The sequence below is a fragment of the Sus scrofa genome, chromosome 7 (genome assembly GCF_054392235.1).
Source record: "Sus scrofa isolate SSC_HxYL_T2T_F1_AM1 chromosome 7, Sscrofa_HxYL_maternal_Yorkshire_Landrace_v2.0, whole genome shotgun sequence".
In the NCBI taxonomy this organism is placed as follows: Eukaryota; Metazoa; Chordata; class Mammalia; order Artiodactyla; family Suidae; genus Sus; species Sus scrofa.
Window position 1 is genome coordinate 53392941 of NC_139389.1, and position 25530 is coordinate 53418470.

The 25530-nt window shown below is 37.2% G+C and overlaps 1 protein-coding gene across 3 annotated transcripts in view; it reads left to right on the forward strand.

The window, feature by feature from the left end:
* Positions 1-25530, forward strand: part of LOC110261709 (uncharacterized) — a 551822-nt gene that overhangs the window by 37778 nt on the left and 488514 nt on the right. For all 3 annotated transcript variants that reach the window (XM_084968319.1, XM_084968320.1, XM_084968318.1), the window contains exon 2: positions 21238-21297. In XM_084968319.1, coding sequence (XP_084824445.1) covers positions 21238-21297 — 60 coding nt within the window. The remainder of the gene's footprint in view (positions 1-21237; positions 21298-25530) is intronic.

Genomic DNA, 25530 nt, shown 5'->3' on the forward strand with positions numbered 1-25530 from the left:
GTCTCATTTAAAATTTGAGAGCATAGGGATTTGATTCTCTATTCCTCTTCTGAGTCACTATATATTCTTAGGAAAATGGCTTAATCTCTTTGGGTTTCAGAATTTTTATTTCAGAAATGTGGAGTGTGTGCTATTTCTCAGCCATTTGCATAGGTTAGAATGATACACGAGGTTCTACCAAAAATGTTCTTTAAGGACTTTGGATAGATGAAGGATTTGAACATTAAAACAGCAAAAAGTTTGTCTAGTTTATTTAAATACTTATGTACAGAATATTGGAGTTGACATTTACGTTAGGCATCTCCTCATCCAGGCCTCCTACATCTAGAAATGAGGGGCTTGTGTTCCAGAGGGGCCTCATGCTTGCCTTGGGTCTGCAGCAGAAGCACAGCTAGAATCCAGGGCTCCTGACTGAGGCACAAACAGACTGAATTCTGCCTCACAAAGGGCACTGCTTTAAGTGCTTGATTCAGGGAGTTCCCATTGTGACTCAGCCGGTTTCTAACCTGACTAGTATCCATGAGGATTCGGGTTCGATCCCTGGCCTTGCTCAGTGGGTTAAGGATCTGGCATTGCCATGAGTTGTGGTATAGGGCAAAGATGTGGCTCAGATCCAGCGTTGCTGTGGCTGTGGCGTGGGCTGACCGATTCGACCCCTAGCCTGGGAACTTCCATATGCTGCAGGTGCTATCCTAAAAAGAAGAAAAAAAAAGATGCTTGATTCTCCATGGCCTCTGGAAGCAAGCCAGTTGATCTATGATTTTTATCCCTTTTGGTATGAATTACTAGCTCTAATTTTGCACAGGTCGTAGTGTTACAGAAGGGGGCTGTTGGAAGATAGCACAATTCATGGATTTTTAGACCTTGAGCTGCAATAAGGTGGTGCAAGAAGAGGAGGGGGCTTTGGGGGGCACATGGTGTCAAATATAATACCTTACAACCCAAACTTCTCCCGGCCCCAGCAGCAATATGTGAAATGACCAACGACTCTCACATAGGGAGAGTCTCACAGAGGGAGAGTATCTGCTGTGAAGCATTCTCTAGAGAACAGCTCACCAGCTCCCAATTACCTGCAAAATTGAGCTCTAAGTGGTTAAGAAAGGCATAAACCATAATATATGATTATTGGTAAAACGACAAGGTGAGCAAGACAGCAAAGCAATTTGTGCATTTGATAACTTAAGTTGAAAAGCTCTTCTAAGACATACTAATTTTATACTTCCTTCTCTTCTTTTTTTTTTTCATTCTCTGCTTTGCACCCCCATAGAACCTTGTGATACCCAGTTTATCATAGCATGATTACAATGTATTATAAGTTGTCTATCTCCAGTACCAGCTTGATGTTGAGTGGAAACAACTTCATCTAGTGTCAGCACATAGCATGTGCCTCATAAATATTTGCAGAACTAATGAATGAATATATCACAATTCCCCCCATCCCTACTTAAATAATGGCCAAGAGTTAGATTAAGATAGAAAAAGATGATGTCTCAGATAAAAAGCTATCTGGTTCAATTAATTAATCAAACAATCAGTATTTCTGAGCCTTTGATAAGATTAGTAGCAGGCAATTAAAAAAATTTTTTTTTAAATTTTTTTGTCTTTTTGCCTTTTCTAGGCCCACTCCTATGGCATATGGAGGTTCCCAGGCTAGGGGTCTAATCGGAGCTGTAGCTGCCAGCCTACACCACAGCTCACGGCAACGCTGGATCCTTAACCCACTAAGCAAGGCTAGGAATCGAACCCGAAACCTCATGGTTCCTAGTCCGATTTGTTAATCACTGAGCCACAACGGGAACTCTAGTGGCAGGCAATTTTTATGTTACTTTTTTTTGATAGCATGTTTTAGAGACTGCCCCTCCACCAACTTCCCTTTCCTCAATTTATAGGTGTTTTATAACACTACAGAGTAGAATGAAGCCTCCCCATAGTGATAATAGGGGGTTAATGTCCTCTAAAGATACATCATTTAATCATGACCCCAAGTGAAATTTCTTCAAGGTGGGCTTGGTTGAGTTCAGAAACTCTAATTGAGCACCAGGAGGGAACATTATGGGGTAACAATAGAGAAGATGGAAATTATGGAAAAAAAATGAAAGTGGCCAGCTTGCAGAACACAGTCATCATGGGCCTCCAGTAAATCAGGAGGGCCAAGTCAGTGGTGGGGTGAGAGAGATCTTTGATCTGCAAAACTCAGGCTATGAAGCCAAAGAAATAAAATTAAATGCCCAAGACTTAATTTCCCTGAGAGTGTCTAACCCTCCATAATGGCTAACCATTCGAAGAATGAAGTTCTTATAGGCTATGAAAACATGGCATTTCTTGTCATCCTCCTACCCCAAAGAGTAGGCCAATAAACTAAAATCAATGGCTTGGAGCTTTCTTCCATTCTGAAACATAACGTATCTTCACAGTAATTTGAATAGGAATTAAACACTAAGAGAATAGGATCATATCAACTCTGTTATTTTCAGCACTGCTCACACTTTCATATCATGCTGTGATACTGCTTACAAGTTTTCTGGTTATATTTTATTTTTACTCCCCTCCTTTGGGTTACATAAATACTAAATGGATGATATGAATATATATTTTTTTAGTCCTTCTCTCTCTCCCTGTCTCTTTCTTTCTGTAATACCGCAGCTAATGGGGCAAAAGGCAATCCTACCGATCGAAACACGGCAATTTGGTGACTTCTGCTTTCCTAGTTCAGCCAATTTTGTTATTCTCACACATGTTTAAAACTGCTATTTTTCAGCTATCAAGTTAACACAGGTAGAAGGAAAGCTCATTTGAACCTGAACCTGATGCTAGGGGTCACAGGGAGATTATGTCACAGGACTGAGAAGCCTCACGAAGTGTTTGAACAGCAGAGCATTTCTAGTAGAATGCAAGAACATAAAAGTGAAACCGCAAACCCCAAACATTTTGCAATTACTGATGAAACCGTGCCTTGTCAGATAATACTGGGGAATAGCTCAAGCAGAGGAGAGAGTTGCTAAAATGGCAATAAAGAGCATACATCCAACCCTGATTCTCTCACAACTGATGGCTGGTGTCCGGTTTCTTGTCCTAATGATTTCCCTTGAAATTTGTAGGATGGGTCCTTAAGACAAAGGAGGAAAAAAAAATTCTATTCTCTGTCTGAATGGGGTGATAGAGATTAGGGGTTATTTTGGGAGGCAAACTAAAAATTCTTGGTTCAGAAGCTTAAATGTGGACCGAGGGACTGTGTCCTGTTTCTCCCTGCTGGGTTCATTTAGGATAAATCCCAGGCTGTCCTGCGTTTTAGTTGGAGACTCTCACAGTGGGGGTGATTGGACTTTCTCTGCCCTAGGCACAACATATGCTACTTCCCATCCCTTTAATAGGCATTAGTTCTGCAGACAGCACTGGTCAAATGTACATTATTCACAATCACTTTAATGCAAATATGCAAGGCTGAGGGAGAAAATATGTCACAAAGAGGCAGTCATCCATTTCTGCTCTTTTCTGGTTGCCTCTCTTCTGTATGTTTGATTTAAAAATAAATACAGTATAAAAATAATAAAAGAATATGTGGCATCTACTGTGCGAACTATAAAACAGCTCTCTAACAATTCCACAGAAATGCCTTTTGTTAAATGCCAGTAACTAGAACCCTATAAATTGTTTTGTTTTTATTGTTCCTTTTTCTTTTCTCTCTCTCTCTTTGTGACTATGTCTTTTTAATTAAGTGGAATCCCTGCGTGTACTCTGACTCTGTCGCATTTGTAAGAAACAGAAGAGGAATCAAAGCAAAGGGTAGAACTATATTTAATCTGTTAAATGAAAATAAAACACACAATTAGTTTTGTACTGCAAAAATTAGCTTCTGCCTCATTTTCAACCTCTATTTAAAGAACTGTTTGATTTCTCAATAACAAGGCATCTGATCTGTAGCAGAATGTTTCTAAGACAGATTTGCAAATGTATATTACACAGACATGCATTTAAAATCTGAGCAGAGATTATGTGGTATTTGTCTGTCTAAACCATGTAGATATAACTTACTTTGCCGGTAGTGAACCTGAGTCTTGCAAAATCATCTGCCAAATATGGGAACTACTCCTGGATTTCTGGTACTCTATTTCTGAGAAGTTAAACACTTCTGTTTTGTTTTAGAGTGTATCCGGTGAATTTATTTATATACAACTATTTGTCACACAAGACAACTTGACATGCTAAGCCTTGCTTTACATTAAACACATTAAAGTTCTTATATGTGCGGAATGAAAAACAAAAATGTAACCATCTGCACATGATATTTCAAGGTACATAAAATTGTGCCAAGGACCCTGAGAAGCGCATATGCGTGAACAGCAATACAGAATTAAAAAAAAATACGCAGAGTAATAGAACATTTGGAAGACGTTGTACTTCTTAAAATAATACAATTAAAATGTTAAGCAAATCCTATGTTAGTCTAAGGTACAAGTGTAGCAAACACTTGCCATATGAAGGGAACAATATCCTTTTATTGTGATTCCATTCTGTTAATTTAATGATCTATGTCAATGTTATGCTTACATATCATGTAATGCACTTTCCTGTCTTTTCAAAAGCAGTTGCTCTAATCTACCTTTGTGCTTGCTATCTTATTGTTATGATTAACTTAGAAAGTAGGGAAAATGAGAGCCAAATGAAGTGTAAGGTCACTCATTATTCTTTACTATGTCATTTTAGTGTAGTCTTAACTGAAGATAATTACATTAAAAACATAACTTCCCCCCCTTCCAAAATTATTTTTTAACTGAAATAGCCAATTACCCAATAGATGGGGGAGGTCTCTTTGACTATTGGTGCCTGGTGATTTACGCAGACACCTATTAATGCTAATGGAAGGTTTGTGCGTAAATCTCTCCACTCCAAAAGGATAATGGCCTCCTATTAGTCTCCTATAAAAGGGGCATAAGCAAAGTCTGTCTTTATATATGACCTAGGTAGTGAATTACTTAAGGGAGATTGACATCACATCTAATTAAATAGTTTAATGATTTTCGTAGCATTTTGTTTACATTGTTATAAACTTAAAAAAATGCCAAGTATGTCTTTGACTCTATCTAAACTGCCAAAGTTAATTCAGGGCACTATCACTATTAATTAAATACCTGAATTTTCAGAAGCAAATAGATTATAATGGTGGAAATAGATCTCATTACTCTAGGAAAACGAATGCACACAACTTTTATTTTATTTCCTTTTCAGTTTTTTTTTTCCTTTTTTAAAAAATATTTTTGAGGGGCACATACAGGGCACATGGAAGTTCCCAGGCAAGGGGTCAAATTGGAGCTTCAGCTGCCAGCCTACGCCACAGCCACAGCAACATGGGATCTGAGCCACGACTGTGATCTACACCACAGTTCATGGAAACACTGAATCCTTAACCCAATGAACAGGGCCAGGGATTGAACCTGCATCCTCATGGATCCTAGTCTGGTTCCACAACAGAAACTCCTCCTTTTCAGTTTTTAAAAAACATGATCACATGCACAATCCCAGTGAAAGAACCAAAAAGGTTATTTTGGATTGTGTCGTATTTTGAAATAAGAATGAAATCACTTTAAGTAAATAACACAGTGAACCTTAGAAACTGGATTCTGCAAGACTGAGATGAGGAAAAAACGGTGTCTGTAAAAAGTTACCCTGAATATTTATCTAATAGTCCTTAAGTAATTCCTGGTCCCTTGAGAGCATCAGGGTGTTCTAGTAGTTAGCCAGGCACCTGCACTGTGCTAAAACTCACGTTTTTCAAACTGAAGTAAATGAAGTGTGTTTCACCACCAACTTCCCATGTCTACACTAGGTTCTCTGTCTCTCTCTTTGTCTCTTTTTGGCATTCTTTTGCTTCTTCTGGCATTTTAATCTCACCCCTACAGAAACGGTTCTTTGGAAAATATTTCTGATCAGTCATTTAAGTCTTACTGGAAATCTGTTAATGTATGTCCTACCTCTAGGGACAGTTGCATTTTTAACCTCATCTCTAATACTTTTCTTTTGAAATGTTTTGCCTCCTATTGAAAGACTCAGGTGTATAGTCAGAGTCCTTGAAATAGTATTAATTTACTACTGTCTGAATTGGCTTTGTCTAATGGCCTGATGGGAATTTTGCTGGAGAGAGCACAGCACCTGGGGAAGGGAGAGTGTTGGGAATCTTGGAAACAGCCATTTGGGGACTGGCAGGTCTACAGTTACATGGGTAAGGTCATCTTAGTCTGATATGAAATGGCTTTGATTGCTTCCAATTCAATTCATTTATGCTCTTGAAGTCAGTATCCAGGGTTAGTGCTAGACTACTCTCTTTGGACCCTAAGTTAAAGGTATGAGCAGATTCAGAGACTGTACTTAATCTTTTGCTCTCTCTCAACAATAGAGCTATTCAGGTTACCTATTTCTTAAATGAGTTGTGGTACTTTGTATCTTTCAGAATTTTTCATTTCATCTGAATTAATTGTTTTGTCATGAAGTTATTCATAATAATCATTTATTATTATTTGAATGTTTGTGGCACATGTAGTGATACCACCACTTTAATTTCTGATCTTGGTATTTGTGTTTTCTCTGCTTTTTCCCTGATTAATCTGGCTAGAGATTTATAAAACTTGTGATTTTTTTTTTTCAAAGAAATAGATTTTGGGTACAATTTTCCTGTAGTTTTCCTCTTTTCTATTTTTTCCCCTTATCCTCTTATTTTTAATTATTTTGTTTTGTTTTGTTTTTTGTTTTTTTTGTCTTTTTTTGTCTTTTGTTGTTGTTGTTGCTATTTCTTAGGCCGCTCCCTCGGCATATGGAGGTTCCCAGGCTAGGGGTTGAATCGGAGCTGTAGCCACCGGCCTACGCCAGAGCCACAGCAACGCGGGATCCGAGCCGAGTCTGCAGCCTACACCACAGCTCACGGCAACGCCGGATCGTTAACCCACCAAGCAAGCGCAGGGACCGAACCCGCAACCTCATGGTTCCTAGTCGGATTCGTTAACCACTGCGCCACGACGGGAACTCCATTATTTTGGATTTAACTTTGTCTTTTCTAAATTTCTTAATATCATTAATTTGAGGACCCTCTTTTTTTTTTTTTTTTTTTTTTTTTTTTAACACTGTATCCGCGGTATATGGAGTTTCCCAGGCTAGGGGTCCAATTGGAGCTGCAGCCTCTGCGGCCCACACCACAGCTACACCAATACCAGATCTGAGCCATGTCTTCAACCTACACCACAGCTCACAGCAATGCCAGATCCTTAACCCACTGAGCGAGGCCAGGGATCGAATCTGTGTCTTCAAGGATACCAGTCAGATTTGTTTCCACTGAGCCACAATGGGAACTCCAAGGCCCCTCTTTTCTAATATAAACATTTTAAAGCTATCAGTTTCCGTCTAAGCTCTGCTTTAGCTGCATATGATACAATTCTATATTATGTGTTTTCATTTGCTTTAAACATTCTTCTTATGATTTCTTCTTGAATGTGTTTTTTTTTCCTCTGATTGCTCTTAGATTTTATATTGTCACTCAGGGTGACAAAATAGATGTTCAACTAATTGATCATGAGGACACCCTTTGTGACTTTATGTTAAGGCTGTATAAGGCTTGTTGAAATTTATTGTTTTATAGTTTTGGCAAATACAGAAAATTTTCTTCAGTTATCATTTTTTCACTCCTGTGTTTTCTTCTAATAATCTAATTCCATGTATATTTGTTGTTATCATTTGTTATTATCCTTCAGCTCACTGATGCTCTGTTCATGTTTTCCCCTTTTTTTAACCCCAGCTTATTTATTTATTTATTTATTTATCTTTGTTTTTTGACAGTTTCAGGTTTTATGTTTTCAAGTTCACTGATATATGTATATATATATATTTCTTCAGTGTTTAATGAGATGATAACCCCTTCCAGTGTATTTTTCCTTTCAGATATTGTATTTTTCACCTCTTGAAGCTCCATTTGGGTTTTTTCTTAATATTTTGCCTTACTCTCTTCATCATATTCATAGTTGCCTCTTCCTTTTTGAACATGAGAAATATGTTTAACATAATGAACATATGTGTTATAACTTTAGTAACCTACTTTCTGAAAATTCTATAATATAGATAATCTCTTTTTTAAAATGGATTCTTCTTAAAGTTATGGTTCATATTTTCCTCTGACAGTATTGTCTGTTGTGCCTTAGACAACAGCTGTCCCTTGTGGAGCTGGGCAGTGCCTGCTTCTCTCCTGGGCAGGCCTATCAATTCCAGGTGCTGTGGTAATAATTTTTACTCAGGGCTTGTCTTCTCATTCCCTAAGCTTTCCTTAAGGAAGATAATTGTTTCCTTTGTTTAAAAAGTTACAAAAATAAATCTTAAAGTTAGCTTTTAACTTTTTAAGGGTGGGTCCAGAGGAGTTTTTACTATAAGGCCTATTTAACCTACTACTAAGATTATACCCCTGTGATGACTTCAATCAATGACCTGTGGCTTAGGAAGTCTTTTCTCTGTGACTAGTAGACATATGAAATCTTCCCAGCCTTAGGTGCACTCTAAGTATTGCACAGCAGACTCTTTTCTGGTGATTTTTTTTTTCCTGGCCTGTCTTGCATCAATACTCAGCTAAAGACTCAAGAAGACCTCAGTAGATTTCCAAATTTGGACTTCTAGCCTCTGGAAATATAAGAGAATAAATTTGAGTTCTTCTAAGCCACCAAATTTATGGTAGTTTGTTATAGCAGCCATAGGAAAATATGTATAAATTTTATAGTTTTAGCTCTTACATTTCGGATTGTCATATATTTTGAGTTCAATTATGTATACTATATGAGAAGGAGTCTAACTTCATTCTTTTGCGTATGGATATCCATTTGTTGAAAAAATTCTTTCCCCATTGAATTTTTTTGGTAACCTTGTGTGAAAATCCATTGTAAATGTAAGAGTATACTATTGAACTCTCAATTCTATCCCATTAATCTGTGTTTGTCCTTAGACCAGTACCATACTTATTTGACTACTATTGCTGTGTAGTATGTTTTGAAATCAGAAATGGTTAAGTTTTCCAATCATCCTTTTTAAAGATTGTTTTGGTTATTCTGGGTCCCTTGCATTTCCATAACAATTTTTTTCCATATAGATTTTATGATCAAATCATGCAGCAAAAAAGGTGTCTGTGATTTTGATAGGGATGTGTCAAATCTGTAGATCATTTGAAGAGTGTTGCCATTTTAACATTAAATCTTTCAATCCATGAACATAGAGTGAACTTCCATTCACTTAGGACTTTTAAAATTTCTTTTAATGAAGTTTTGTAATTTTCATAGTACCAGTCCCACACTCTTTTTCTTAAATTTATTTCTAATTATTTTATTCTTTGTGATGTTCTTGAAAGTAGAATAGTTTTAATTTAATTTTCAGATTTCTCATTACTAGTATATAGAAATATAATTGATTTTTGTATGCTTATCCCATGCCTTGAAAACTTTCTGAACTCGTTAACTGGTTCTAATATATTTTGGTGGATTCCTTGGGATTTCGTATATACATGATCGTGTCATTTGGAAATAGTGATAGTTTTACTTCTTCCTTTCCAATCTGTATTCCTTTAATTTCTTTTTTTCCTGCCTTGTTACTCTGACTAGAATTTCCAGGACAATGTTGAATAAAAGTGGTAAGAATAGCCATCCTTGTCTTAGTCCTGATCTCAGGGGAAAAACATTCACCTTCTCACCATTTAGTATGATTATAGATATGGATTTTTCATTGATGGCCTTTCATGTAATTTAAAAAACCTGTTAGGCCAAGTTCCATTGTGGTGCAGAGGGTTAAGGATCCAGTGTTGTCACTGCTGTGGCTTGGGTTGCTGTTGTGGTATGTGTTTGATCCCTTGCCTGGGAATATCCACATGCCATGGGGGTGGCCAAAAAATTTTTTAAAAATATATAAAAAATTAAAAAATGATAAAGTTATGTTTTTAGAGTACTGGTAGGTTTCAAAAAATTGGGGCAGAAAGTACAGAGAAGTTCCATATATTCTGCCCTCATATACAATTTTTTCTATCAACATCTTGTAATATATTTGTTAAAATTAAAGAATTGATATTTGGATATTATTAATTAAAATACATAGTTTACATTCACTCTATGTGTTATGGGTTCACTCTATGTGTTATGCAGTGAAATAGGTTTTAACAAATGCTTAATGTCACATCATTACTTTCACTGCCCTAAAATTTCCCTGTGTGCCAACTATTTATTCCTTCCTGCACCTGAACCCCTGGCAACTACTGATCTTTTAATTATCTCTATAGTTTCCCCTTTTTCAGAATGTCATGAAGTTGGAATCAAGAAGTATGTAGCCTTTTCAGACTGGCTTCTTTCACTCATCAATATGCATTTAAGTTTCCTCCATGTCTTTTCATGGCTTGATAACTCATTTGCTACTGCTGAATAATGCTCCATTGTCTGGATGTATGCTAGTTTATTTATCCATTCACTTATTAAAGGATGTCTTGATTGCTTCTAAGTTTTGGCAATATGAATAAAGCTGCCACAAATTAGGGACATGGATTGCTGGGTTGAATGGTAAGAGTATTTTTCATTTTGGTAGTAATCAAAGAACTATCTTTCAAAATGGCTGTACCATTTTGCATTCCCACCAGCAGTAACTGATGTTCTACATCTTCACCAGCATTTGGTGTTGCCAGTGTTTTAGATTTTCGCCTTTCTAATAAGTGTGTAGTAGTATCTCATCATTGTTTTGATTTGTAATTTCCCGATGACATATACTGTTGAGCATTTTTTGTAAGCTCATTTGCCATCTGTATATCTTCTTTGGGGAGATATCTGCTCCAGTATTTCCCCCACATTTCATTTGAGTTGTTTGTTTTCTTATTATTGAGTTTTAAATGTTCTTTGCATATGTTGGATACCAATCATTTATCACGCATGTGTTTTGCAAATATTTTTTCCTAGTCTGTGGCTCATCTTTTCATATAATTTATTTTTCCTTTAACTTTTCAGTTCCTCAGTTTTCTCACTTGTAAAAGAGGTCTAATAATAGAATCCTGCAGGGATATTTTGAGGTTCATATTAACTAGGATTCAATGCTTTAAATAAAAACCACTTTGGGTATTTTAACTAGCATGAAATTTAATACAGGTTAGTTATGTGCTTATAAAGTTGTTGACAGGACTGGAAAGCAAGCAGTAGGCTGGACCTCAGGTAGAGCCTCTGAGAATAAGACTGTTGAACTGGCCTGCTAGCAGAGCTGCTGCCTCTGCCACACTTAGGAAGGTAGGGATTCAAGGGGCTGCCAGATGAACCAGGAGTCAATGACTCACTGAAATCTAGGATTCCTTGCCACTGTCACCATCACTATGACTGTACATTTGTAACTGCCTGAGCATTGGGAAGCTGAGCCCAGATACTGTTGCTCCAGCTCCTTATCAATATCTACAGTGTTGTGGATATTGGCTTTACAAGCTTGCTTGTTGGAAGAAAATATGCTGGAAGCCAGAGGAATGTGACCTCAATTTTACTTCTTCTTCCTTAATTTCAGTGGAATGCTTCTGATTGGTGGAGCCTACTTTGCAAATCTGATATACTTTGTTAGCTGAAAAGAAAATCTGGGAATATGATTTTTGACATTCTGGCTTTTGTAATAAAATAAGGTACAATAGAAGAGAATGGGAAGAAATGGCGAGGACCAATATACCATATCCAGATCAAGAATGAAAAGAGAGAACCCCTGTGGCTAGAGCCAGCAGCCGCAGTAATGCACACCATAGCTAGGGCCAGTACAGCTGCCAGCACACCTGCAGCTGGCCCTGGTCCCTACTGCCTGCCCTGACCCCCGCCACTAAGTGTGTGTCTGCAACCATCTCCTCCTACCACACAGGGACTTGTAGCCACATCTGAGCGTGTGCATACCACAAGCTTCTATGTTTTGGCTTAATTTTTATTTTATTTTGGTTTATTTATTTTAATATTAACTTCTTCACTAAGAATGAATCTCCATAGGACTTGGTTTGGAGACTGAGAGATAGACATTTTTAACTACATTCTGAAGGTTTGTTTTTTAAATGTAGCATTTCATTCTAGCTGTTACAGAACAGTCCACAACAGTACTTGAAAGGATGGAAGGAAGATAAGAAGGAGGGAAGGAAAAAAATCATTGTACAAAATCCCATTTATGCCATTGTGAAACTTGCATTTTCTTGGTTATATATAAGTAACAAAGCTATATTCTTTTAGAAATTGCAGATTGTTTTAATAAACCCAGAGCTGCTACAATTCTGTCCAAAAATTGCAGTGAAACTTTTAGGAGGGAAAGATATTGAGTATCTGCTTCAGAGTTTGTCTAATGTTTCACTGGACTTTGGAAGAGGGAGAATGTTTTATGCTCTTTTTCAACAAGAAGCGCTTTTGAGGCATAAAAAGGAATAGTGTCTTTCCTTGTATATATATTCATTCCATTTTGATTCTAAAGTTGAAGAGGAAGAATAAAACACAACAAGCAAAATTAAATAATATGTTGTATAGTCAGATATGAGACCACCTCTTTATCTCTGTCGATTTATCACTTGGAACAAGTCTTTCACTTCTAAGACCTCTAAGTTCCATAAGTCTAAAACACAGGGATTATGTGGATTTGTTAATGTTAACTATGGTACACATGAATGTGAAACACATTTTGACACTTTTATCCATTTATTCTTGAAATGTGTTGAATATCTATTGTGCATTTCAAGGTGCAACTGGCACCAGGACTACACAGTTGGAACTGGAGGAGACAGAGATCTAACCAGGATAGTTCTGTATGGGAAGTTCTCTTACAAAGGTGCATTCAGGAGCTTTGAAGGCATGGAGGGTCAAGGTTTTCCAGAACAGCTAACTATGGTTTCAGAGGATGAGAAGAACTACAAATGGAACAATTGGGGACGTGTTTGGGAAGGGAGAGGAAGCAACTCTTCAGGTAAAGAAAAGGATGTGGCAGATGCTGTTAAGGGTGCATCAGGCCCCACTTCTTCCTTCTGGGCAGAAGGGAGGAAACTACACTTTTTGCCTCATTGCTGTTACATGAGTATCTGCAACTGTGTTCTCACCAATGGACTGTAGACAAAAGTGATTCATGTCATTTCCAGGGTCATCCTGTAGAAAACCTCCCAGGTTATCCTCCATACCTTCTCTTTCATCCTTTCTCTCTTTTGTCGTTGATGGGCTGGGTGTAAGATGATTTAAGTAAGAACTCTGAGGCCTCAGATCAGTGAGTGACTCTTACTTGCAGCCAACATTGAAGACCATGCCCTTGGAGTAGCCTCCCTAAAGGATTCACAGAGAATCAAGCCCTATAGGAAAATGACTTTAATGACTATTTTCTTAGTTCTTGCAAAGTTAAAACTTAGCTACTAGCATCATTATAGATTTTCAGGAAATGGTTAATTCATCACATACAGTGGATGCCTGAGGGTATTAGGGCTTACCTCTCATGGAACCCAAGTGGAGAGAGCTGCCCTAGAGGATGTTGGAGCTCCTGGCTGGAAAGAGCTTGGGTTCCTGAATAGAGCAGAGGGCCACTGAGTAGAGCATAGGGCCACTGCTGACCTGCATTGGACTGTGACTTGAGTGAGAAATAACCCTTAATGTGTTAAGTGACCAAAATGTTGTGGTTATTTGTTACATCAGTTAGAGTGCACAACCAAAATAAATAGCATGTGCAAATATACCATGGCTATAGAAAGCACGGGGAATTGATGAATAATTTATTCTAGCTGGAGTAATGATTACATATTTATTGAGGGTTTTTTGGGGGGGCTATTTTTATTTTTTATTTTTGTTTCCAAAAACATACTTCATATTTCCACTTTTATTTTTTAAGTATCAGTTTAGCTCTTTACTGTAAGAACGTATATGTTTTAAGAGCATCTTTGTTATCATTTATACAAATTCACAAACTGTGCAATTGAGGAAGGAGAGGGTATGGTCAATGTAGAGGCTGGATGGCTAGGTAGTCACCATATTATCAAGGGTCTTGTGTGACATGTTACCAGTTTTATCTTGAAAATAATGGGATTCTGATAATTCTGAGACTTCCCACTGGATAGATAGTTTGATAGTTTCCAAATTTTTGAATATTTCTCCCAACGAAATCTGTTAACAAAGGGAAGCCAAGACCCTAATGTGACCAGAAACCTGAAAAAGGTGACCACATTACAGTTTTTGCTATGTAATGATGAAAGCTGGTGAATGAAACTGGGAAAAGGCCTCCTTCTCACATTGGATATCAGGTTAGATTTGCACTCATTTCAGCTGATCACTAGCCCTGGAGATATTCAGAGAAGGAAGCCAAGAAGCCACTACTTGAACTAATGTTTTTACATTTCCTTTTCTTTGCTGCTACACAAGTAATGCATCAGCTTACTGAACCAAGCAGAGCTACGAAACAATACAATGAGAAATAATAAGCCTAGGGCAACAACTGCGGCTCAGGCTTTCTGCAGGTACCTCAGTGCTAGCATCTGAAGTGGAATCCTGAGTCACCACCATCCTCTGGCTGTTCATGCAGGGAGGGGTATTAGTGCAAAGACAAGTACCTCAGTGTGATGGTACTTGGCGGAACCTCATGTGCCCGATTTTCCTTGGCTTTTGATTTCAGTGGTCAATTTATCTTTGATGTCTGAAAAGGGGGAATGATGACATAAATCTATAGACTTGCATACAAACACATGGTTTCTCAAGATTATATTGTTCTTTTGGGTTGAAATATAGGAAAGAAGCCACTTTGGGAAATGCTAGCGTATTGTCTTCTAGGAAGGTTAAAGACTGTCCAGGAGGAGACCTGAGAAATTAGAGTCCAAGTCTTTCTAGGAGTTTGACTGAGTCATATTTTCCAGTCTATTATGAAAAACTTGAATAGGGCAGTCATTTTGAGGATGACTTTGACCTTTACTCAGAAGAAGCCACCAGTTACATTCAGCACTATCCAGTCCATAGTCAGTTGTTGGCTGGCTGGACCTGCTGTCTTTGAAAGCTGAGTTTTCTCCTTTCTTGCTGCTCATGGCCTTGTCACAGATGATTCTTCTACTGTAGGATGTCTCATGTTCAAAAAATTATAAACTGGCTTCCTTTCTTAGGAAAGGATGGATGAAGAAAAGACTCAGGAGAACGTCCAGAGATCATATGAATCAAGAGTAGAAATGTAAGGATAGAACTGGGAGAGAAAAATGGAGGAAAACATATGTTAATATGTTTACAGTACTTCTAGTTCTACAAACATTCAAGTATTTAAAAGCATACCAGTGCCTAACTAGGCATAGAGTTAACCTCCTTGAGCAAATTAATCCATTACTTTTTCTGTCTACTCAATCTCCTTGCCTTCAGGCTGGGTTGTAACTCATCATACCATATAGATGAATGCCTGTTAAGCTTTTGTTGTGGCTGTTCTCAAAGTGAGTTTAATTTTCAACCACACAATGGATTTTGGAAGATATGGTGATCTTCTCTGTCTCCTATAAATGAAATCACAAAGTTGTGTTGCAGCCAGTTGCAATTGGCTGGTTTTGTTCAAGGCATTTTTGTTTGTTGTATTATTGGCCTGAAAAATGTGAGTTTTCAACCAGATGATCCTTCCCAAAACGAGGTTTCTATGTAATTTAGAAAAGAATTCTTTAAAATTGTAAAACTTTAAATCCTGATGAGACTAGTATGTGTTTTTTATTTTTATTTTTTAGTAGCCAAAGACACATGACTGGGAAGAAGCCATAAAGTCCGTTTTACTTTTTCAACTCAAATGAGAAGGATTGAATTATCAAGCATGAAATTGCCATCTGTGCTCCCCCTCTCTGCTGCCCCCCCCCATTTAAAATAATTTTTTAGCAGACCAGGTGAAATCAGAAATTTGTTTTAGAAAGAATGATGTCATTGTACAAGTGAATGTATGTCTTGATGAAGCCACTTGGGACAACAACTTGTCACTGTAAAACTATGAATGAGATCAACTTTACTCTTTCCCTTTGCTCCTCTGGACTGTAGCTTCATACTAATAATAAACCCTACTGGTTTTGTAAGCATTTGGCATATGCCAAGTATAGTGCTGAGTGTTTTATGTTGATCATTTCTCTTTTAGTCCTTTTAAGAACCTCTTGAGGTGGATATAATAGTGTAATTATTCCCACTTCATAGTTGAGGGCACTAGAACTTGGAGAGGTTAAATAACTCACCAAATACCAAGCAGTTGGGGTCAGTGTGGGGTGTCTCTCTCATCTCATTAGACTACTCTCTAGCTGAAGAATATATGCTGACCTTTCTCACACTCACTCCTTTGTTTATGGTGTTTCTCTGCCTAGAGTGTTCTTCTTTCACTTCTGCTCATTAAAAACCAACATATCCTTCAAAGCCCTACTGAAAGCTTTCTCTTCTCTGTGAACTTCTATCGGCCTTGTCAGAATTAAACATTCCCTCTGCAGTGTTCCTTCCTATAAAACTTGATATATTTTAACTGTGTTAATACCTCTCTGATATTCACACATCAAATTCTATAGAATAATTATTAGTATGAAGTATCCCCTCTCCACTAGGATGTGAGGTACCTGAAGGGAAGGACTATTTTTTTTTTGCTGAAGATTCCTTGAGGGCAAGTATCACATCTTAGTCATTCATATAATTATAATAACAATTATTATTTTTTTAGGGCTGCACCTGTGGCATATGGAAATTCCCAGGCTAAAGGTTGAATCAGAGCTGCAGCTGCAGGCCTATGCCTCAGCCACAGCTATGCCAGACCCAAGCCTCATCTGAAACCTACGTTGCAGCTCATGGCAACGCTGGATCCTTTAACCCACTGAACAAGGCCAGGGATTGAACCCACATCTTCATGGACATATGTCAGTTTCTTAATCTGCTAAGCCACAAGAGAAACTCTAGTCATTTAATAATTGTTTATGTGTTTATATCTCATCCTGTTTTAGAGAGGATTCAAAAAGTATCCAAGAATACAGAAAACCTAATTAGAGCATACAAAAGAAACAAGAGCAGGGACATAAAATGGAATCAGATAATAGGGGGTTTAACAATGTTTGCTGTATGAACTGCATGTAAATTTATTTTGAAATAAGCTTTCTAGCAGCACATATACATATACATATTCTTAATGCCAGATTCAGAGATTCAGGGTTAGGGATATAGAAGAGTCAAACACTTCTTGAAATGAACATCTGCATGACAGATGTGGGGGGATAGTGGAGAAAAGAATGGTATTTGAAGTCACACCATTTTTTAAAACACAAAAGCAGCGTTAAAGAGATGTAATTGACATACAGTAAACTGAACATATTTGAGTTGTGCAAGTCAACAAATTTTGACCCATAGAGATACTCATTAAACCCTTGCAAAGACAAGATAATGAAAATAGTCATCTCTTCTAAAAGGTACCTTCTATTCCTTTGTGTTTCCTTTCTTACCCTTCTCTAATTCCTCTTAGCCAGGCAACCATATTTCTCTCACTGTAAGTTAGTTTGTATTTCTTATGAAACTATATGAATGGAGTCATACAAAATGCAGTCAATTTTTGTCTGGCTTTTCTTCACCCAGCATAATTATTTTGAAAGTCTCATATTGTATATGTACCGATATTGTTCCTTTTTTTTTTTTTTTTTTTTTTTGGCTTTTGTCTTTTGTTTTTTTAGGGCCACACTCATGGCATATGGAAGTTCCCAGGTGAGGGGCCTAATCAGAGCTGTGGCTGCCAGCCTACACCACAGCCACAGCCATAGCAACGCCAGATGCCAGCCATGTCTGGGACCTATACCACAGTTCACAGCAATGCTGGATCCTTAACCTACTGAGTGAGGCCAGGGATCGAACTGGCAACCTCATGGTTCCTAGTCGGATTCGTTTCTGCTGCGCCACGATGCGAACTCCTGTTCCTTTATTTTTTATTGCTGAGTAGTAATCCACTCTTTGGGTATGCAACAGTTTGTTTATCCATTCAGCTGTGAATGGGTATTTGGTTGTTTCAGGTTTTTATCTATTGCAAAGTTGCTACCATGTACAAGTGTTTGTATAGACATAGGCTTTATTTGCTTTTAAATAAATTCTTAAGAGTAAAGTAGCTGGATTACAGAGTAAGTGTATGTTTAACTTTTAAGAAACTGCTAAACTGTTTTTCAAAGTGGTTGTGATATGTTTTATTTACACCAATAATTTATGTGAGTTCTAATTCCTTCATTTCTTTGCTAAAACTTAGTATAATCAATTAAAAAAAAAAAAACTTAGCCACTCTAATACATGTGTAACATGCCTTATTATGATGTATCTCCCTAATGGCTAATGATATTGAACTTATTTTTCTGTGCTTCTTTTCCATTGCATACCTTCTTTGGTAAAGTGTCTGTTCATATCATTTGTCTATAATTTCCATACTCTTATTGCATTTTTTTGGTCTTTTTTTTTTTAAGGGCCGCACCACTGCATATGGACATTCCTAGGCTAGGGGTCAAATTGGAGCTGCAGCCACTGGCCTATGCCAAAGCCACAGCAATGCCAGATCCAAGCCATGTCTGCAACTTATACCATAGCCCATGGCAATGCTGGATCCTTAACCCACTGAGTGAGGCTGGGGATAGAACCTGTGTCCTCATGGATACTAGTCAGATTCATTTCCATTGAGCCACAACAGGAATTCCTGGATTTTTTTTTATTATTGAGTTTTGAGAGCTTTTTATATATTCTGGATACAAGCCCTTTAACAGATATGTGATTTTCAGATATTTATCATAGTCTATGGCTTTTTGTAGTCATATATCATGAAAGTCATTCTTTTCATTCTTTTTGTAATGTCTTTCACAGACCCTGTTGAAGATTTTAACTTTGAAGAAGGTCGTTTGTTTGTTTGTTTGTTTTGTCTTTTTGCCTTTTCTAGGCCCTCTCCCTTGGCATATGGAGGTTCCCAGGCTAGGGGTCTAATTGGAGCTGTAGCTGTTGGCCTATGCCACAGCCACAGTAATGCAGGATCTGAGCCATGTCTGTGACCTACACCACAGCTCACAGCAACGCCAGATCCTTGACCCACTGAGCAAGGCCGGGGATGGAACCCACAACTTCATGGTTCCCAGTTGGATTCGTTAACCACTGAGCCACGATGGGAACTCCTGATGAGTTTAATTTATTAACTTGTTCTTTCATGGATTGTGCTTTCGGTGTTGTAGCTAGGAAATTTTTTCCTAATCCAAGGTTGTAAAAATTTTTATCTATATTTTCCTTCTAGAAATTTATAATTTTATATTTTGTGCTTAGGTTTATAATCCATTTTGAAATAATTCTTATATATATAAATTGTAAGAGGTATGGATTGAAAATTTTTTATATGGCTGTCCAGTGGTTCTAGCATAATTTTTTGAAAAGACTTTCTTATTTTCACAGAATTGAATTTGCACTTTTGTTAAATTCAATTGAACATATATGTATGTATCTATTTATGAACTCTTTATTGTATTTCATTGATCAAATTTTTTAATATTTATGCCAATACCATGGTATTTTTATTGCTGTAGATTTATAATGAGCCTTGGAAACATATAGTATTAATTCACTAAATTTGTTCTTTTTCAAAGGTGTTTTGGCTGTTATATTCATTTTTCCTTTTCATTTCTATATGAATTTAGAATCAGTTTGTCATTGTCTACAAAAAACTTGGAATTTTACATAGGACTTTATTATATTTGTAAATAATTTTGGGAAGAAATGGTATCTTAACAATATTGAGTCATTTGACTCATGAATATAATATATATCTCTGTGTATGCAGACCTTCTCTCAGCATTTTTCTAATGTTTTCAGTGTATATGACTTTCACATTTTTTGTCAGATTCATTTCTCATTATTTCATCATTTTTGATGATGTTGCAAACAGTATTGTTTTTAAACATTTACTTATGATTACTTATTGATAGTATGCAAAAATATAATTGATTTTTGTATTTTTTGCTCTTGTATCCTGAACTCCTCCTAAACTTAGTCATAAGTTTTGTAGTTTTTTTTTTAATTTGTCAGATTTTCTATGTATACTTTTTTGAATCATGTTTTGCAAATACAATGTTTCACTTCTTCCTATGTCTTTTATTTCTTTTTCTTGCTTGATTGCATTGGCTGGAAACTCTAGTATAGTATTGAATAGAAGTGATGATAGCAGACATCAATGTCTTTTTTCTGATCTTTGGGGGGAAAGTTTTCAACTTTTCACCAATATGTATACTATACACTTATTGTAAATGTCTTTACACTTATTGTAAATGTCTTTTATGAAGTTGAAGGAATTCTCTTCTATTACTCATTTGTGGAGAGTCATTAGAAATGAATATAGAATTTTGTCAAATGCTTTGTTTGTATGTCTACTGAGATGATCATACAATTTTTCTTTTTAATATCGTTATTATGGTAAATTGCATTGATTAGTTTGTAAATGTTAAATCAACCTGTCATTCTTGGTATAAATACTCTTTTGGCATAATGTATTTATTATCTTTTTATCATTATTGGATCAGATTTGCTATAACTTTGTTTAGAATTTTTGCATCTATCAGGAAAATATGTAGGGCATTTGGATGGCAGAGCTGTAGTCATTTTTTTCAGCTCCTGACTCATTCTCATTGCATAGTGCAGGATTTTCAATTGGCTTCTGTATACTGTAGTCTGCATAGACTCTGTTTAGTCATCTCCAATCTTAATTGCTCCACATGAAAAACATATAAGAATAAAAGCATGTTGCTTCCATGCAAAAATTATGAGTGAATATGGAACAATTAGAGTCCATTCATATCCTCAGTATGATATTCTGGATAATTACACAGTCTCAGTGTCTGAGACTGAGCAAAGTAAGCAGACCCCCAAAACAGAAAAAAAAAAAACAAACATCTTTTTTGTAGTCAGGCCATTCCAGTCTAAAAACAAACAAATAAACAAACAGAAACCCAAAACACCCAAATTCTTATTGGAATATGTATAGTATATCAAAATAGAGATTTATGACATTAAGAACCATGTAAAAATAGAACATTATTATCTTTTCATTTAGCTCAAGAACAAGCCTGATTTATTTGCTTTTAGCCTTTAAGTGAATGCTGGTGATCTTAGATTTATATGACCAGTGGTGGACTTAATGAAATAATACCCAGTGTATGAATCCCCATTTTACTAGATATCTGTATAGAATATATTGGTGAGAAGTTTGATTCAATTCATGGATTACTACCTTTTTCCCTCACAGGTAAATGAGAAAATTCTTGAATTGAAATGGAAACCAAGGCCCACTTTTAGCCAATCAAAGGTATTGTGACTTGGAACAGTTAATTTGATTTCCTGATAATCTGGGGTACCAGCTTAACTATTGTCTTGATTCTTCATCTGAATTTGTTATAAAAGCTGCATAATGGTTTCTAACTTTTTGTTCTAGGAGAGGAATGAAGAAAAAAATTTATATTCCATTCTTTTTATTTATTCTAGAATAATTATTTAGATGTCATGTTTGCTATTAGCATTACCATTCAGAAGTATTACTTATCACTTTTAGTTAAATTTCTATCTATTAGAACTAAAGATAGAAAAGTTTTTACCCTCTGATAGAAATGAAAAACTGTGACTGTTAATGTCTATGTTTGTTATGATTTAGCTGAACTCACTGGAACAAATATGTCTAAAAGTAGCTGTGTCCATCTATAGAATGGCAAAAACTGTAAAAAACTGCAAATGATTTGATTTTTTTCTTATAAAAAGTAAAATATTTTATTAATGGAGCTACTACTTGATTTTTATGAACTTCATCTGATCAGCTGGATCTGGGATTGTAAAATATGCCTGTACCCTTGGGTTTCAACCCAAACACACACACACTCTCTCTCTCTTCCTCTCCCTTTCTTTTTTTCTAGTTGAATGTTTTTGTTTATGTTACTTGGGCAGAGATTGCCACATAATATGAAGCATCATTACTGATTCTAAATAATGCCCAGTTAAGATGGAGCTATGAAAGGTAAATGAGAATATCGACAAGAGAAACTCTGCAAGCTTGGTGGGCAATGTCGGAAGAGACCTTAATCAGTGCCTTGGATCTGTTTAATAATAATCAGAGATGGTAATTGACTTGGATGCAGCCTATGAAGTACTTGGCACAGATCTGGAAAACATAATGCAGAGCAAAGACAGACTTTAAGTTTCTTCGAGGGCTCTGGGCTAGGGATCACATTTCTTCTTTGACAAAACCTGTTGTAAATCTGATGTCTTTTCTCTTGAGCTACCTGGACACGCGTCTCTGAGTGTGGAAATGAATGCACATGGATAGTCGTAGTATCCACTCATGATTTTTCTGTGCCATCTAGGCAGGTCGCAGAGGTATTGTAGTGGGTTTAGTGAGTCATACTGATCAAACATTATTGCTGGATTCGAAGTCATCAGTGGAGACTAATATGCTCTGACAGCCAAAGTGCCAAAATCGCTGTTCTGTAGTTGAGTTGGTTGAACTTCGACATGCCTAGGCAGTCTGAGTGGGTGGGTCTGACAAAGGCATGAGTTACCAAATACTCTGGATCTGAGGTTGTGGTGGTCAGTGACATATGAGTACAGCCAGTGTCCTACCTAGTGAATCTGAGCTGTGATAATGGCACCTTTGGCAGGTAATTTTGGATCCTTTCTTAAGTGTCCTTTGACCTGCTTTTAGGTGAGTTATCGCTTTGATCCCTAAACTATCTGCTCCAACTCTGGTGCTACTGATGCATTTTTTTTGAGAGTTTATCAGAGGTGGAGGCAACCTTTAGTCCTGTAGTCACACCTTTCACTGCAAGGCCAAACACAGTTCATTGTGTTAGTTCGCCAGGAGCTGTGATGTTTTGGAAACCAGAGCTACATATACTAGTATCTCAACATTAGGTCTTAGCTACTCTATTGTGAGGTGACGTGGGCCAGATGAGTGGTTCGTGAGTCCTTTCTACTCCCTGACAGAGTTTTCTCATTGATAGAAGCTTCCTCAACCTGTGTCTTCTGTTTATTCAAGCTTTTGAGCTGGGCAAAGAGACCTTGTGAGATTGAAAAATTGATAACTCTGTTGTGATTGGGAGAGTGATGACCCAGCACAGGCATCAGCAAAACCCTCCTACCTGCTTTGTGGGCATTGGGACCTGGAGTGTGTTTTGATCTATGTTAATCCTATACGAGTGAGAATCCTTTGGTTGTTTCAGTTAATCAACTAACTTAAATTCAATACTATAGCTTTGGTGGTCTGGAGAACCAGTTTGTTAGAAAAGTTGCTTTGACTGCCCAGCCATTGTGTCTTCCCACCTTGCTATGCTTATTAAGTCCTAAACATTTGTTGGGGGCCCACTGTATTTCAGTTATTTAAAATAAGTGTGCATGTCGTTGTATACATTTGAGAATACTATTTGGAACTGGGAGAGAAGTCTTAGTTTCTATCTGTATCAGACATTGAGAAAAGGTGCCATTGGGGTGAGATGCCACAATTATGAGGATATTTACTGAGAATCAATTATGTGTCAAATACAGTAACGCTGCCTATATAGCAGTGAAAAATGCTGGCAAAAAATATATACTTCGATAGCACTTACATGCTATGTAAAAGTCAGAGTGGGATAGATGATAAACAAAATATATAAGTAAAATGTGTGGTATGTTAGATGGTTGTTAAATGTTATCTAGAAACATAAAGCATAGAAAGCCTCACTGAGAAGGTGACGTTTGAACAAAGACCTGAAGGAAGTGAGGGAATAAAGAGCATCCCTGGGAGGGGAACAGCATATGTATTCCTGAAGTGAGTTTAGAGTATTGAATGTAAAGCAAGGCAAGGCATGTATGAAGGGAGAGACTAGTAGGAGATGAGGTCTGAGGAGCCATGTGGGAGGGTACAGGTCAGAGAGGGTTTGACTGTTTTTGTGGGCGCAGTTGATGTATTTGAGTCCCTTAATGCAGTTGGAATAATTCGACCATTCTCATGAAGGACTGGCTGCCCAGGGATATTTACAAAACATATTTCTATTATCCATGTAGTTATCCCACATACCAGCATCTCTATACAGCCTATACTGACATGTGTAGGAGGGGGCAGCTGGATAGCCCCTTTCAAGTGGATAGCCAAGTCCCTTTGTGGGGAAGAAGGAAGCAAAGGTAGGTGGTACTCCTCATCGTGATGGTTTCTTTATTTATTCATGGCTCCATCCATGGCATGCGGAAGAATCTGTGCCACAGTAGTGACCGGAGCCACAGAAGTGACTATCCAGATCCTTAACTGCTAGGCCACCAGGGAACTCCCTGTGATGGTTTAATAGATTGTATTTTACCTCATCTTCAAAAGATTGTGACTTAGCAACTGAACAAGAACAACTGCTTGTGAATTTGCCGGTATAAAGATGTTTAAGAAGGTTACACTTTTTAAACATCTTGCTAATTTTCCTGAGGCATATCTAGTATTTATTATTTTTCAACTTCAAAGGAGGTAATTTGGGGTGACAATCTCAAAATCAATTGAGAACAGTTTTTGGAGCAAAAATTAAATTTTTGGTGATAACATTATATGGAGAGCTACCTGAATGGATGGATAGATAGATACATGGATACATAGACAGATAGATGATAGACAAAATCTTGCTTGCCCTTTATCAGTCTGAATGAAATCATAACTCCTGGATGAAATATGTATTAGATTAACTCATCAAATGCTTGTCCCTCTGACAGCATTGTATTAAGCCAACAGGTAACATCCTGACATTCTAAAGTAAAGAGATACAGCTTCTCTTTTTCACTGCATTGCTCATTCTCAAAAGTGAAATTTTCTCTCCTATGTTCCCATTATCATCTTGATATGATTCATGGTGGCCTCTTAGATTGCTTCAAGGGATGTGGATAATTTAATGTGCTCTTATTCAAAAAATACCTTTTCTATTCCAGCAGGTTTTTTTTTTTTTTTTTAAACTGGGATTACCATCTAGGGGGTCTATAGAGAGGCTTTAGTGGTTTTATTTGCCCTTTAATATTATATGCATGCATTTGTGTGTATGTTCTCATGTAGATTTTTCCGAGCAGGTAATTCTAACCCTCATCAAATTCTCAAAGAGGTGTATGATCTGAAAAACATTAATATCACTTGTTTAATAGAAAACATTTTAGTGGGTGTTGGGAGGCAATAAGACACAGCATGAGGTTGCCATATAGGAAAAGGCATGGCTGGGGCATTGAGGGTGTTCACATCAATGAGCAGGCATGAGACTCTCTATACCAGCCGCATTACTAAGGAAATAATCCAAGGAGAGAGCATTTCAAAGGAAAAAATAAGATGAGGTTTTGGCACTGACGAATTCACTAATGGACCCAATTCTTGGGGAGAGAAGGATGGAAGGAGGGAGAGTTTTGAGCTCTTTGCCATTTATTGCTCTCCAGCTCAGAAGTGTGTCCTATCTCGGGGTAGTTGCATTTAAGCATCTTCTTTAGGCGCACAGCCTACACTGGGTTACAGAAAGGGAGCCTGCTGAGGTCACAGGGGCACAATGGTTTCTGTTGTGAA